This window comes from Tupaia chinensis, unplaced genomic scaffold (genome assembly GCF_000334495.1).
Source record: "Tupaia chinensis unplaced genomic scaffold, TupChi_1.0 Scaffold143796_1, whole genome shotgun sequence".
In the NCBI taxonomy this organism is placed as follows: Eukaryota; Metazoa; Chordata; class Mammalia; order Scandentia; family Tupaiidae; genus Tupaia; species Tupaia belangeri.
The window spans coordinates 8,003,023-8,018,309 of NW_006203646.1; the positions used below are offsets into that span (position 1 = coordinate 8,003,023).

At 37.6% G+C, this 15,287-nt stretch overlaps 1 protein-coding gene across 1 annotated transcript in view; it reads left to right on the plus strand.

Annotated features, from left to right (window-relative positions):
* FAM114A2 (family with sequence similarity 114 member A2) overlaps window positions 1–14,186 on the plus strand; it is a 32,964-nt gene extending 18,778 nt beyond the window's left edge. The window contains exons 9-13 of the mRNA XM_006172238.3: window positions 4,664–4,777; window positions 5,298–5,437; window positions 8,095–8,167; window positions 10,702–10,755; window positions 13,576–14,186. Of these exons, the coding sequence (XP_006172300.2) occupies window positions 4,664–4,777; window positions 5,298–5,437; window positions 8,095–8,167; window positions 10,702–10,755; window positions 13,576–13,662 (468 nt within the window). The 3' untranslated portion in view covers window positions 13,663–14,186. The remainder of the gene's footprint in view (window positions 1–4,663; window positions 4,778–5,297; window positions 5,438–8,094; window positions 8,168–10,701; window positions 10,756–13,575) is intronic.
* The last annotated feature ends 1,101 nt before the right edge of the window (window positions 14,187–15,287 follow it).

Here is a 15,287-nt window from a genome sequence, read left to right on the forward strand (position 1 = left end):
AGAGCACACTGTCCATCAACCCATTTTATTTTCTTGACCCATGTGTGTTTGCTTGTTATCTTTCTTGCTCAAGAATAGGCTCCTAGATTGTATTATTCACTGCTGAATCCCAGCCCTTAGTACAGTTTGTAACGTGTGTTCCCAATACAGAAAGAATGAATAAATGCCTATACTCTATACTAAGGTCTTGGTAGATTCCTCACAGTTTGCTCCACACATTTTGCATTTGCCTACTTCGAACTTTTATATATCAATAGTTTGTTCCATTTGGTGTCTTGAATTTGAGAGGTTCATGATTAAACTAATTAAAAGGTTTAGATCATAGTCGGATTGTTAATAAAGGTTTTTGTGAGAAGAGTGTTATAGGGGAAGGAATCCTGAATGGATGTCTGGGAACAAAGGTTCTGCTTTAGTTCGTCTGTGGTGTAGCCCTACCCATTGATGCTTAAAAGCCCAACTCCTATCCCGTATCTGATAAAACCCGCGATTCTTTTCAGTTGGAATGACTCTGAAGGTTTTTCTGGATTCCAGTTACCTGGCTTCAGCTTTTAAAACATATTTTGCTTTATTTTCTTCTTATTTATTCATTCATTCATTCATTCATTTATTCATTTGCAGTATTCACTATACATCAATATAGTATACAAAATGAGATTTTCCATCCAACATGGTATATTGGCTCAGTCAAGGATATTACCATATGTTATCAACAAATAATTTTCTATTTCTTGTTTCTTATATATTTTGCTTTCCCCCACCTTGATTCCCTATCTCTCACCGTCCGCCAGCTCCCCTCCTTTGCCCACACTGTCTCTGGTATGTACAGTTGCTTTCCACGCCCTTTTTTTTTTTTTTCATATTTTATTGATTCACTAACTATCTTAATTAATTTGAAGACCTAATTGCAAGCATAGCTGATATGTACATATATATGAACACATGTCTGACTTTAGGTGTAAACCACAGTGAGTACAGTGAACATACTATAAAGTAGCCCCTAGCTGGGGCTATATAGCTTACTGCAGTCATTAAATAGGTATTAATAGGTATTTTTAATGCATTTTTAAATTTCAAAAATAGTTTAAGTTTTAATAGATCGAGATCAGAAAATGTCAAGAGAAATTTGCTTAAAACTTAAAGTCAAGAAAAAGGTTAGGATTCAGTTCAGATAGTAGGTACATGAACCTATCAATAGTTCAAGAGAAAAAAAAACTCTTAAATATGGAAATCAAAGCATCAAAGAAAATCAGTAATGTTTTAGTTTAAAATAAAACAAAATTCCATTTTGCTCATTCAAATTCATGAAATTAATCTCTCCCTATTGAAATTGCAGTATTACTGTGGTCTGATCTTTCCATTTAAACTCTGGAAGTTAACATTCAACTTTGGACTTGTCCCTATCATTAGGCTGGCCATTGTCTTGGTTGTTTCTTGTACTCAACACATATTTTTCTATATAATCAAATGGATGTTTTCATTTAATGGCAATAAATACATTTTGGGAAATCAGACCTCTTTCACTCACACATGACAGGAGCTCAAATCAGACTAGCATAAGAAAAGAGGGGAATTCAGTAGCTTAAGAAAGTAGAAAATTAGGAGTCAGGATTGACTTTACACATTGCTTTTCCCAGGAACCTGCTATCTCCATCTCTTGGCTGTGCTTTCTTTTGCTTTGGATTCATTCTTAGTGAAGCTGCCCCATATGGTGACAAAGATTTGGAAAGAATCACCCTGGAAGCTTCAGGATGATTTTTTTCCAGGTTGGTTACTCTAATAGGGAAAGGACTTGTGGGCCCATTAGTAGTGCAGTGGTAAAACACCATTCTCTGTGAATCAGTCCCACATAGGAAGGATCCTAGTCAAGTCTAGCATCTTTTCTGAGTACACTGGGCATGTGCTTGCCAATGATCCAGGTCTTACCAGAAGTTGGGGTGAATTGTAGTGTTAGGACCCTGTTTGGGATGTTGTCTTTCTCTCTGTCTTTCCTTCTCATGGAGAAACAAACTTAAAAAAAAGTAAAAAAGAAAGAGAGCTTCCCTTTCCCAGTAACTTTAGCAGATATTATGGGTCCAATCCTATCAATCTGGTTTAGGTTCCTTTTTTTTTTTTTTTTTTTTTAAGGTTTTCTTTTCTATTTTGCCATAGGGCATGTACGCTGACTGGAGAAAGAGAGAGAAAGAGAGAGAGAGAGAGAGAGATCACTCTCCATGGAGGGGAAGGACACATGGCAATCTCTTCTCCACTCTCCTCCCAGGATTTTAAGCATGCACACACATGCGCCCAGCTTGATTTTCAAGTCGCCAGGTCTAGGCTCAAACCTCAGTTAATCATGTGGGTGTCCAGCACCATAACCACATCACATGCTGGCTCTTTCAGTCACTTTTCTATCCATGAAGCAATCAGTGTGTGGACAGGGAGATTGATATTCTCAGTAATTAAACCTGAATTGTTTGGCAACCCTTGGAGTCATAAGGTGGAAGCAGCCCCATCTAAGCCTCATAAATTGAGAAGAATTTAGAATCTGCAACCAAAAGAAAGATGATAGAGATGCCAGCCGGTGAAAAACAATAGATGCTGTCTATGGTGTGCCAGATACTGGATACACAAAGCCAAATAAGACACTCCACAGCTATGCTATAATATATAGTTTAGTTAGGAGAAAGACACAGTTAATTTTGGTATATTCTGGTAAGTACTAAACTTAAAGGGTGCCTAGGGCACTGTTAGGTACCTAGCCTGTTGGAAGGCCTTTAAAAGTTACCCAGAGGAGATTCTGTGAGGATAGAAGACTGAAAAACAGGTCCAGTTAGAGAACATTATTAACCATAAAGTGGAAAGTGGTAAGAGATGAAGCTGAGTAAATAGTTAGGGTAAGGTTAGAGGCACTTCTTAGATCATGTGAAGGAGTGTGACCTATTGGGCTGTCGGAAAAGTTATGATGCAGTTTTGCATAGAAAAATAAAGAAAAGTACATCATGGCTTTTCTGATGACCCAATAGTTGTTGAGGAGCTATTGACGGAAAGAGGAATAGTTAACTCTGGGCTTTCGACAGATCACCGGTAGCATTACAGAAGATATAGAAAGTTTAAGATGGACCAGATCAGAAGCAGGGAAACCAGTCATGAAGTGGATCTAAACTCAAGTGGTGATGACAGAGAGGAAGAAGAGGGAACAGACTGGAGAAATACTTGGAAAAATCAACCTACCTTGTGGAGAAAACGCTAAGATGACTCTGATATTTCTACTTGGGTCACTGGTATACGATAATATTTCTGAAGAATTGGGGACTCAAAGAGGATAAAAAAATTGAATTTAGGACGAGATAGAGTGTGAATTCACCTTTTTTTTTTTTTTAATATATGTTGTATGTGAGAGGCCCACAGAATATATTGGTATATATGTCTAGTAGGTATTTGGAATAAGTTGTTTTCAAGAGAGGTCAAGTTTGGAAATAAGAATGTAGGACAGCAGGTTAGGGGATGAGGAAGCTACTGGAATCTGGAATAGTATGGATGGAGGTGCTTTAGGAGGAGGTAGGGGGAGAGAAATAGAGAGTCAGAGCTGAACTCCAGATGATACTGGTGTTTAAGAGACTGGCCAAGGAGGAGCAAAACATAAAAGACTGAGGAGGGACGATTAAGATAGGTAGAGAGCAGGAAGATAGTGGTGTTACCAAAGCCGAAAAAAACCAGAAACAACCCAAAGGTTCATTATCAGGAGAATGAATAAACTGTAGGATATGTATAAAAAGAAATACAACGCAACAGTAAATCAGAATGAAATTCTAAAAACATGAATAAATATAACAAACATTTGTTGTACATAAGAAGCCAGACACACATTACAATGAACTTATGGTTCCATTTGTGTACATTTTAACAGCAGGTAAAATTGATTTTTCATCAGCATAAATGTAGCTGCCTCTGGGCAGGAGGAAGGGACCATGGTTTGAGCAATGGTGAATAGGAAGGGGCATGAGAAGACCTTCTGGGTGATGGGAACATTGTGTATCTTGATCCAGGTCACAGTCTTACAGGCATATACATATGTAATCATATCTTGAGCTGTGCTGTGAAGATTGGTACACTTTACCATATATACGTTCTACCTCGGTTTGTTCGTTTCTTAAAAAAAAATTAAAAAACAAAAAAACCCCAAAGGATTAGAGAGTTTGAAAAAGGAATTAATGGATAGCAGTGGTAAGTACTTTTTTTTTTTTGGTGAGGGGTTTTTTTTTTTTTGCTATAGGGCGCGTGCGCTCGCCAGACAGAGAGAGACATAGAGACAGAAAGTGAGAAATCACCCCCCAGAGGGGATGGTCACGCCGCAATCTCTTCTCCTCCATTCTTCTCTCGGGATCTTGGGCACGCACTCACACGCGCCTGGCATGAGTTTTAAGCCACCGGGTCCGGGACGCAAACCGTGGTCGACTACGTGGGAGTCCAGCAACATAGCCATTACGCTAACTGCTGGTTCCCGCAGTGGTAAGTACTGTTGAGATTTCTTGTCTAGTATGATAAGTACTGAAAAGCTAGATAATACGTTTGGGTGAGAATAAGGCCACTCACATCCAGGATTCTAATGTGATCCTGGCAGGTGCACAGTAATCTTGGTGAGTTGAATTGAGCTATTGATGACCAATAACCTTTTCTGATTTAGGCAAGAAATACCACCTATGAATGGATCAGGACATCTCTGACCAAACCATTAGCAGAGAAAGAGGAAGAACAGTCGGAAACAGAAACTACTGAGCAAGTAAAAAACTCAATAGAGGTAGACTAATCCAACTAATCTTTCTTTTCTTTTTTTCCCCTTTTTAAATAGAATTGAGATGTCAGTGTAGCAATCAGGGACCCAGGCTACTTCTGTTTTGTTACACTGCTATCCATAATTTTAATTTCATGGTCTAAGATGATAACATTTTAGATCTAGACTGTAGGATTAAAGGAGGAAGAATGAAAAAGAGACAAAGGGTACATGTATACTTTATCAGGAAGATTCTCAGAAGCTGCCCCGAGTCACTTCTTAATCTAAACCTTCCAGTCAAAACCTGGTCACATGATCACACCTGGCTTCAGGGGAGCCTCTTGTTTTGTAGCTGAGCCCAGCTGTAAAATTACAGCACTAGTGTGGAAAATGAAGGAAACATATATTGAAGGGCAGTTGTTAGTCTTTGCTGCTTTTAAAATGTTGACTCCTTCGGAGAGAAGTTGGTGTCATTTCCATGCATACAAAACAAAAGGTCAAATGTTTAGTTTTACTTTGCTTTGCTTTGTTTTGTTTTTTCTTCCAGGATATCCATGCATTTGCTATCCGAAGTCTAGCAGAACTGACTGCCTACTCAATCGAACTGTTCCACAAAACGGCAGCCTTGGTTCTGCATGGCCAGAAGCAAGAAGTGACAGCCTTAGAAAGGAGCCAAACTCTTTCTCAGTAAGTGTAAGGAGTATTCCTCTAATGACGCAAATTGCTGAGAGAGTTTTCTTGGTGAGTTTCCAAAGTTTTAGAAACTTACCTTTTAACATGGTGCTTATTTGCATTGCACCCTTCACATATTAGAGGCTTATTCATGTTGGATTTTTGTTGTTGTTGTCGTTGAGCCTACATTAAAAATCAACCCCTTTTGTTAACCATCTCTTGCTTTAAAAAAAATTTCTTTGTAGATTGTTAGTCTTACTAGGAATAGAGTTTGGTGTAAGCAAAAAAGAAGATAATCTACCCAGTTTGTGCAGCCCAAGATTTAGACACAGAACTGTCCCAAACCTATTGTTTTTTCTCAAGATATTGCTGATTTTGAGTAAAAAATATTCAATAGTAGTACAATGTAGATAATCATAGGAGGGATAAAAGGCCTCTTTGTTTCTAAATATATCTGATTTAAAAGAGAACTTTCACTGGAAAAAAACATGTGTGAGTGTGTGTAGTATGTTAGGATTAGGAGGGGCTGCTGATGTTCTTTAGCCCTGTTCAGCTATAGTGTTGCTGCCCATCTACAATATTCCATAATGGAACCTAGTTTTATTTTGAATACCATGAAGGATGAGGGACTCACAGAACTCAAGCAGTTTTGTTCTGTGAAATAGTAGCTATTGCTATTGCTTGGAATATTCAAGGCTCGACTCTCTCCCTGACTGAATTCAGTTTTCCAATCAAATGCCACTTTGTCAGAGACAACTTTTTTCTTTTATTTTTCTTTTATTAAAAAAACCCAAACATTTGTTTGTTTATTATTTATTTATTTGTTGTGATTTTCAAGCCACCAGATCTGGGACTCCAACTGTAGTTGGCCTTGTGGGAATCTAACACCTTAACCACTATGCCACCTACGTGGCTCAAGATATCTTTTATACCACATGTTCTTTTTTTTTTTTTAAGAATTATTTATTTAATTTTATTTGTTATTATTTAATTTGACCAGAGGGAGACAGAGAAAGGGAAAGTGAGAAAGCAAGCCACCAGGTCTGGAACTTGAACCATGGCTGGCCATGTGGGAGTCCAGCATCTTAACCACTGTACCACTTGCTAGCCCCTCACCACACATTTTATTTTAAAAAGATTTATTTAACTTTATTTATCACTATTATGATCATTATTATTACTATTACTGTTAATTTACTACTGGGCAAATGTGCTTGCTGGCACGGGTGGGGGGAGGGAGAGAGAGAGAGAACAAGACACCAGGTCCGAGACTTGAGCTGTGTGGTCGGTTATGTGGGAGTCCAGTATCTTAACCTGGCCTCCACCACAAAGTCTTAAATAGTAACCGCCCTCTGTTTTATGTTTTAACTCCTAATCACCACCCGTTACAGATACATGTATATGATTATATGCATATATTTATATATGAAGGCCCTTGGGAATATTCTAAGAAAAACAGAATTAAGTATGAGTTCATTTGGGTGTAAAACCATTTTAAAAGGGGCCAGCAGGTAGCACGATGGTTAAGGCATTGGACTCCCACATAGCCGACTGCAGTTTGAGTTCCAGACCTGGTGGTTTGCTTTCTCACTTTCTCTCTTGCTCGTGAACTTATGTGCCCTATAGCAAATTAAAAAATAATAATAATAAATAAAATTAGTTAAGTAATTCTTAAATTTTTTTTGAAATCCCTGTATTTTTTTCATAATAAACATTTACCATGGACCTTTTGAAGATCCCTTATATTATGTATATGTGTGTGTGTGTGTGTATATATATATATATATATATATATATATATATATATATATATATATATATATATATATATATATATATATATATATATATATATATATATATATATATATATATATATGTGTGTGTGTGTGTGTGCGCGCGCGTGCGCGCATATATGTGTGTCTAGTCTCCCCCTTAATTAACAAGTGAGTTAGAATCCATGAAATAAATATTTCCATAAATACTTGCAGAATGAATGAATGGATAAATACATATCTATTTTAGCTGTATTTCTAAATGGCATGTAGGGTCTTCTAAGTACTATATTATTTTCTTAAAATGTATTTTAACTGTTTTCTTTGATTTAACTAGGAAGTATGGTACTTTCTAGAGAATTTTAGAAAGATATTTTTCTGAGGAGTGAACCTTCTGTAGCAGCAATACCAGCTAAGATGGGTCTTCCAATACATTAGGTAGCTAATTTAGGCTTATTTTCTCCCTTTAAAAGCTTTCTTGGGCCAGTCCATGGAGTGGGTTGTTAAGGTGGCTAGATCCCACATGGCCAATTGCAGTTTGAGTCCTGGACCCTGCAGCTTGAAAAACATGCTGAGTGCATGTGTGTGTATGATTAAAATCTTGACAGGAGGGAGAAATGGAGAAGGGATTGCTGTGTGACATTTCTCCCATAGAGAGGTGCTTTCTCACTTTTGTTTTCTCTTTCTATCTCTCTCTCTCTCTCTCCAATGAGCACACACACCCTCTAGCAAATTAAAAAGCAAGAAAGTGTTCTTTCACATTTAGTATTAGAAGTGATTTGTTTTCATCTGACGATCTTAAATACAACTTATAAGAAAAAGAAAGAAAAAAGATAAAGAAGGAGAAGAAAAAAATACTTTAATAAAGAACCCTCCTAACTTTTCTGTCTTTCCTAGGGTGACAGTTATGTTGTGTAAAGAGTTGTCTTCTTTGTCGAAAGAGTTCACCACCTGCCTAACAACTGCTGGGGTAAGATTCATGCCTCTTTTTGGCTAATGTCTGCCCTTTTTATTAATTTTTTTAAGCTTTATTAATTATACTTTTTATGTGACAGAATTCACCTATTTCAAGTGTACAACTCAGTGGTTTTAGTGTACTTATGGAGACATGTAACCATTGCCATAGTCTAATTTTAGAATGTTTTTGTCATCTCCCCAAAATACTTAATGCCATTAGCAGTTATTCCCCATTCCCTTCTCCTCTACACTCCCCTAGTCCTAAGCACTGTTAGTGTATTTACTCTCTATAGATTTGCCCATTTTGGACATTTCATATGAATGGGATCATATAGTATGTTGTGGTATTTTGTATCTGGTTTTATACACTTAGCATAGTGTTTTTGAGGTTCAATCACAATGTAACGTACCAGTACTTCCTCTTTATTATCAAATAATATTTTATCAACGAACACCCCATTTTATTTATCCATTCATCAGTCTATAGACATTTGGATTGCTTCCACTTTTTGGCTATAGTGAATAATGTTATGAACATTCATGTATGAGTTTTTGTGTGAAGATATGTTTTTAGTTTTTGGGGGTAGATACTTAGGAGTAGAATTGCTGGGTTATGTTGGTGATATAGGTCATTGAGGAACTGCCAGATTGCTTCCTAAAGGTTTTAAATTCTCTCAAGCAATGTGTTAATTTCTTTTTTTTTTTTTTTTTTTTTTTTGCGGGGGAGAGATTTTTGCTATAGGGCACGTGTGCTTGCTGGAGAGACAGAAAGCAAGAAATCACACCTCAGGGAGGATGGCCACACTGCAATCCCTTCTCTTCTCAGGATTTTGGGCACCCACACAAACGTGCCTGGCATGAGTTTTAAGCCACTGGGTTGACAATGTGGGAGTCCAGCGACATCATCATTATGCCATCTGCTCATCTCCAAAGATTCCAATTTCTTATCATGAGTACTTTCATCATGAGTGCTTGCTATTTTCTGTCATTTTAATTTTAGCCATACTAGTGAGTTGAAAGTGGTATCTTAATGGGATTTTAATTTGTATATCTCTAATAGCTAATGATATTGTGCTTTTTAAAAAAAAAAAAATGCCAGAGGGAGAGTGCACTTGCTGGAGGTAGGGAGTGTCCAAAGCAGTCCCCCTTGGGAGACAGTCACACCACAATCCCTTCTCCTCTGTTTTTTACTTCCTTCTGGATTTCGGGCACACATGCATGTATGCCTAGCATATTTTTCAAGCTACTAGGTCCTGGCCTCAAACCATACACTTGGCCCTGTGGGATCTAGCTGCTTTAGCCAACAGCTGGCCCGATATTGTGCATCTTTTCATGTACTTGTTGGTTATTTGTATAACTTCCTTGGAGGAATGTCTGTTTAAGTCTTTCACCTATTATAAAAATAGGGTTGTCTTTCTATTTTTGATACCAGTTCCTTTCTTTTTCTGGATACCAGTTCCTTATCAGATATATGATGTGCACATATTTTTTTCTCCCAGTCCATTTGTCATTTTGCTTTCTTGTGTCCTTTGCATGAAAATCTTTAAATCTTGACAAAATCCAGGTTGTCAGTATTCACTAATTTTAAAAAGTTTATTTCATGAGATAAAGTTTATTTCCTGGCATATATACAGGTCAACTAGGGAACCAAACCTGTAATCTAAAATGATCCAACATATCTTCCCATGCATTCCATAAAGATACTATAAGCTAGAGAATCAACTGCAAGGTGCAAATATGTGTTGTATTAAATTTGCATTGTGCTTGCCAGAAAGCCAGAGAGGGACAGAGAGACAGAAAGCAATAAATCACTCCCCAGGGGGATAGCCACGTTGCAATCCCTTCTCCATTCTCCTCTTGGGATCTTGGGCCTCGCACGCACACGTGCCCAGCTTGAATTTATGCCACTGGGTCCAGGACTCGAAGAGTGGTGGACTACATGGGAGTCCAGCGACATAGCCATTATGCCAACTGCTGACCCAAAACCATTGAGTTTTTTGAGTGCATGGTTCATATCTACTTATTTTGTTTAAAATCATAAAGTTTTATGGTAAGATAAACTTTTCCATTCCCTCTTCCAAAATGAAGATATTTTAAAAAAGCAATAAAAAACTTTCAAGCAGTATACTCTCAATTTGAATAGCACAGAAAGGTATGAAGAAAGTAGTTTAAAGTACTTCAAATTTTGCTTCCTAGAGATGACATGTTGTTGTCTTTCAGTCCAGGCATTCTGTGCTTAAGTATGTGCTATGTGTGTTTCAGAATGTGATTACATTGTACTTATGGTTTTGTTTAAAAAAATGTATTTATGTATCTCATAAGAGAGAGACAGACCCCAACAGGGCCCTCACACTGTGATCTAAGCCCCATCTCAGCCAGCCCAGACCATGGCCACATGGTGCCCTGTGTGCGCAAGGAGGTCTCATAACATGAATCTAGGTCCTTTCCCCACACGAGTCCAGCTGCATTATCACTGCACTGTGCGTGGCCCCTGCCTGTTATTTTTTAACTTGCTCTGTTCACTTAAAACTGTATCTTTTATTCTAGATCAAAGAAAAAGCAGATGTTCTTAACCCATTAATCACTGCAGTATTTCTAGAGGTTAGTAGTAATTTTTAAAAGAAATGTTTATTTAATTTTATTTATAATTATTGTTATTCCACATTTGCTATAGGGTATGCACACTCACTGGAAAGAAAGAGACTGGAGTGGGGTGAGAAAGTAAGCCACCAGGTCTGGAACTCGAAACATGATCAGCCAGGTGGGAGTTCGGCACCTTAACTGCCAAGCCACCTGCTGGCCCCAATAGTAATTTAAGTCTCTGACTCCTGTGACATTGTGTATTAATCAAATCATACATCCTTAGTTTTGGGCATTTTTGTTTGTTGGTTTTCTTTTACAAGATTGGTAGTTTGATGATGTTGATGCAGATGTGACCAAGATGATGTTTATTTGATGGGTATTCCCTGCTTGTTAATTACAAAGCATGAATTGAAGCTGCAGGATAAAGTTGAATGGAAGAAGTGGTAGCCTGCCATTACTTAGTTCTACCCTGGCAACTTAATAGACTATTCTCAGTAATGAAACACCTTCTGGAGACCAGCTGGTAAACACGAAGGGGTGAAAATTACACACAGGCAAGTGTGCTTCCTAAAGGAAAAGGTTTATGCAGAGGAAACTTGTTACAAAACAAAACATTTTGTCATTTCCTTGCCAAGAAATACTGCTTTGTTTTGTCAAAGGAGCACCCATGTTTATATAATCCTTGTCAGCCTGTTAGATTTAAGGAGTGGATGCTTTAAGTCCATTGAAAGGGAAGTGTTAGAGAATTAAATGATTATTTATATTGTCTCCTTCTATGATGCTTTCTGTATTTCATGTTTTAAGAATTTTATCTTGGGAACCAGCAGTTAGCATAATGGCTATGTTGCTGGACTCCCACGTAGTCGAACGTGGTTCACGTCCTAGACCCCGTGGCTTAAAACTAACGCCGGGCCTGTGTGCGTGCGTGCCCAAGATCCCGAGAGGAGAATGGAGGAGAAGGGATTGCGGTGTGACCATCCCCCATGGGGGGTGATTTCTTGCTTTCTGTCTCTATGTCTCTCTCTGTCTGGAAGCGCACACACCCTTACAGCAAAAACCTCTCAAAAAAAAAAAAAAAAGAATTTTATCTTAAATTAATTATGCAGAAAACCTAGACTTTTTATGATATTTTTATCTTTTAAATATTTAGGTAAATCTAGGAGAAAAATGTATTGAATATTGGTTAGATTTTAAATATGGATTGAAAATTTTTTTTAGCTTCTAGAGACTATACTTCTCTAGTTTTAAAATTACCATTAAGGAAATGCTTTTAATTGCTTAACTACACAGTTTTTCTTGACTAGTCGGAAACTATTATTTAAATGAATGTTTTGGTTTTTGAGAGGCTTTTGCTGTAGGGCGCTTGCACTTGCCAGAAAGACAGAGAGAGACAGACAGAAAGCGGGAAATCACCCGCCAGGGGGGATGGCTATGCTGTAATCCCATCTCCGTCATTCTCCCCTCAGGATCTTGGGCACGCATGCACACGCCACCCCAGTGTGAGTTTAAGCCACCGGGTCTGGGATTTGAAACGTGGCTAACTACATGGGAGTCCAGCAACATAGCCATTACGCCAACTGCTGGTCCCATAAATGCATTTTTAAAATACAAGTTTGTGAATTAATAAATGAGAGAGTGATGTAGTTGAAAGAATTTGCCAACCAGGTACCTAGCCCTGTCCTCATTCTTCCCTTACTTGCTATATTATTCTGGACAGGACATTTGCCTTCTTGATAATCTCATTATTATCAAGTGCAAAGTAGATTTTCTAGATGATTTCTGAGGTATTTTTTGAGTGGAAAATTTAGTATCAAGTGGCACATTGAAGTTTAAGAGTATTTGTTTGCCATTGATAAATTTAAAAAGGTAATCTCATTTGATATGGATTCCCTCTTGCTATTTTCAGTTGGTTGTTCTTGCTTAAAAATTTGAAACACAGTATGTCTTTGAAAATTACACATTTTGATATTAATATAATGAATTCTCTGTTATTTTTCTGGAGTGTTAGAGCTTGCCAAATATAGGTAAAATTTGCTGAACTCTAAGCGTAATGATTCCATAACACTTCTTCTATATATGTCTGTTGGTCCAAATAGAAATATATCTGTACTGTGTCATCTTTGAAAGCAGAGTTCCTTGTTTTTTTGTTTTTTTTTAATAAGGGTTTTTGCTCTAGGACTCATGCACTCACCAGAGAGACAGAAAGTGAGAAATCACCCCCCAGGGGGGATGGCCACACTGCAGTCCTTTCTCCTCCTTCCATTCTCCTCTTGGGATTTTGGGCATGCACATACATAAACCCAGTATGAGTTTAAGCCTTCAAGTCCGGACTCGAACTGCGGTTGACTATGTGGAAGTCCAGCGACATAACCATTATGCCATTTGCTGGCCCTCCTTGTTTATGCTTGTGAGCAGCTGTCTTGTTTACTGATTGAATTGAGCCCATAGGAAAAGAGCTGTCAGAATGGGTTGGAAATCCTGTAGGTACAGGATTTGTAGCCCTCCAGAAGTCTCTTTCAGTAGTTGGCTACAATGCTGTGATAGAATCTATCCACTTAATCAAGGTGTAAATGAGCTTTGAATGCTAAGTTGAGCAGGATGCCAAAGAGAAGTTACTGTTTCTGATGGGCAAGTTGGACAAAAATGTTCTTTTTGTGGTGCTGTAGTAGCATCTTTACTGCCTATGTAGTTTACTGAAATGGTCGAATCTATGTTCTCATTTGCCAGGCTACAAAATCAGTTAGATTGCAAAAATTTAATTAGTTATTATCTTACAGAATATTTTCCTTTTTAAGTGACTTTGCTTTTTTCTTTTTCTTGTTTATTCAATCCTGCCAGGCATCAAATAGTGCTTCATACATCCAGGACGCCTTTCAGCTACTCTTACCTGTGCTGGAGATCTCTCTCATTGAGAGCAAGACTTAATTGCTCAGTCACGAGCTGCAGGTCTAGAGGCCATTGTTAGAACATTGAAGAATGGAGAAGATTTTACCTGGGACTTGTGATGGCCAAGAAATGCCACTTTCTTCTGGGCACCCCTGCAGAAATGAAGGAGATGGGTTATTTTAGTATATAAAAATTCAGGCCAGGAGAGCAGGTTGGAAGAGGAAGTTTGTTGCCTTAACTGCTTGGCCGAAATATTCAGGCCCTCACACTTCTCTTCCCAGTTGTTATAGTTAATAAATTATTTGAAAAAATCTTTTGTAAAAGGTCCAAGAGTAGTAGTACTAGATAAAGTTTACTGGGACAGTCAGGCAAAAATATTGGTCTTTCTTTGACATGCGGCAAAACACAGTTTTGTTGTGGATCTAGTTCATAACTTGTGGATATAGTTGGTTGTTAAGCAAGGGGAAAAGAATTTAATATTCCCGAATTCACTACATGCTTGTTCTACCAATGCTATGTACTTCGTTTTTCTAGAATAAAATATATGGCTTTAAGAAAACCAAGCATGTGTAAACTCAAATAATTACCCTTTATTATGTGAATTCTTAGAAATGGTTAGGAAGTTTCATCTGCTCTTTAATTCTCAGTGGATATTTGACATTGAGGAAAAACTGATCTCCCACCCAGGATGACATACTGACCCCAGTTTAACTGTATTCCAGACTGTAAATACCATATAGAGAAACAGTTGTATGTGTGTAGATGTCCTGAGTCGAGGATAGTCTTCATACTTGTATGCAGGATACATTCTTTAAAGCCAACTTTAAAGGTGTGTTCTCATAATAATGGGGTTTTTTATTTAAATACTCTTGATGTAAACTGTAGAGTCCCACAGAAATTACACTCAACACAATTTAACCTCTAAGACACTATTTTTTCTCATTCTTTTCTGTTTGCTGTCATGTATTCTTTAGTGTACTTTAAATTATAACATTTATCCCCCTCATCTTGAGCCTAATTTTGTTCTTTCTCTACAACTTAAGAGATTTTTAAGATGTCATATTTTCCTAAAAGCTATTTTGGTATCAATTACTTTTTAAAAAAATTCTCCAACTTTGTGGTTTTTAGCGATTCAGGTAAATTTTCTGATGCCTGTCCCTCATTTTCTAAAACTTTAAAATAAAATGTAATAATTGTGTTAGTTGATCCTTTATTTTATATTTTTAAACATAAACCTCAGTATCTTTTTCAGACCAAAAAATAGAAAGCAGAGCTATAACATAGATTGCTGTCAATACTGTTTCTATGTAATCTCCTTATTTGGGGCAGAGGGCAGTATGTAAGCAAGGAGGAAAAGAAGTAGATTTTGATTTAAAAAGGCCTGTCAATAGCACTAAGATGTTAACTCCGCTACGAATCTGTTTTAATATGACCAGAAGGTTTTTGAGTGTTTCTTTTTAGAGACAAATTTTACTCTCCCCTGCTTGACTAATTCTGAAATGTCAGAAAGACGGTTGCCTGTGGCTAATAAAGCCGGTGTCCCCAGTCCCGACTGGTTGCTTCAAGCTCAGATGCTGTGTGATCCTTTGTTCCTTGAGCAAAGTTTAGGAACTTGTCATGCTGTCTGCTACCTGCTTGGCCTCTTGTCCAGCGGGAGTTTGGCA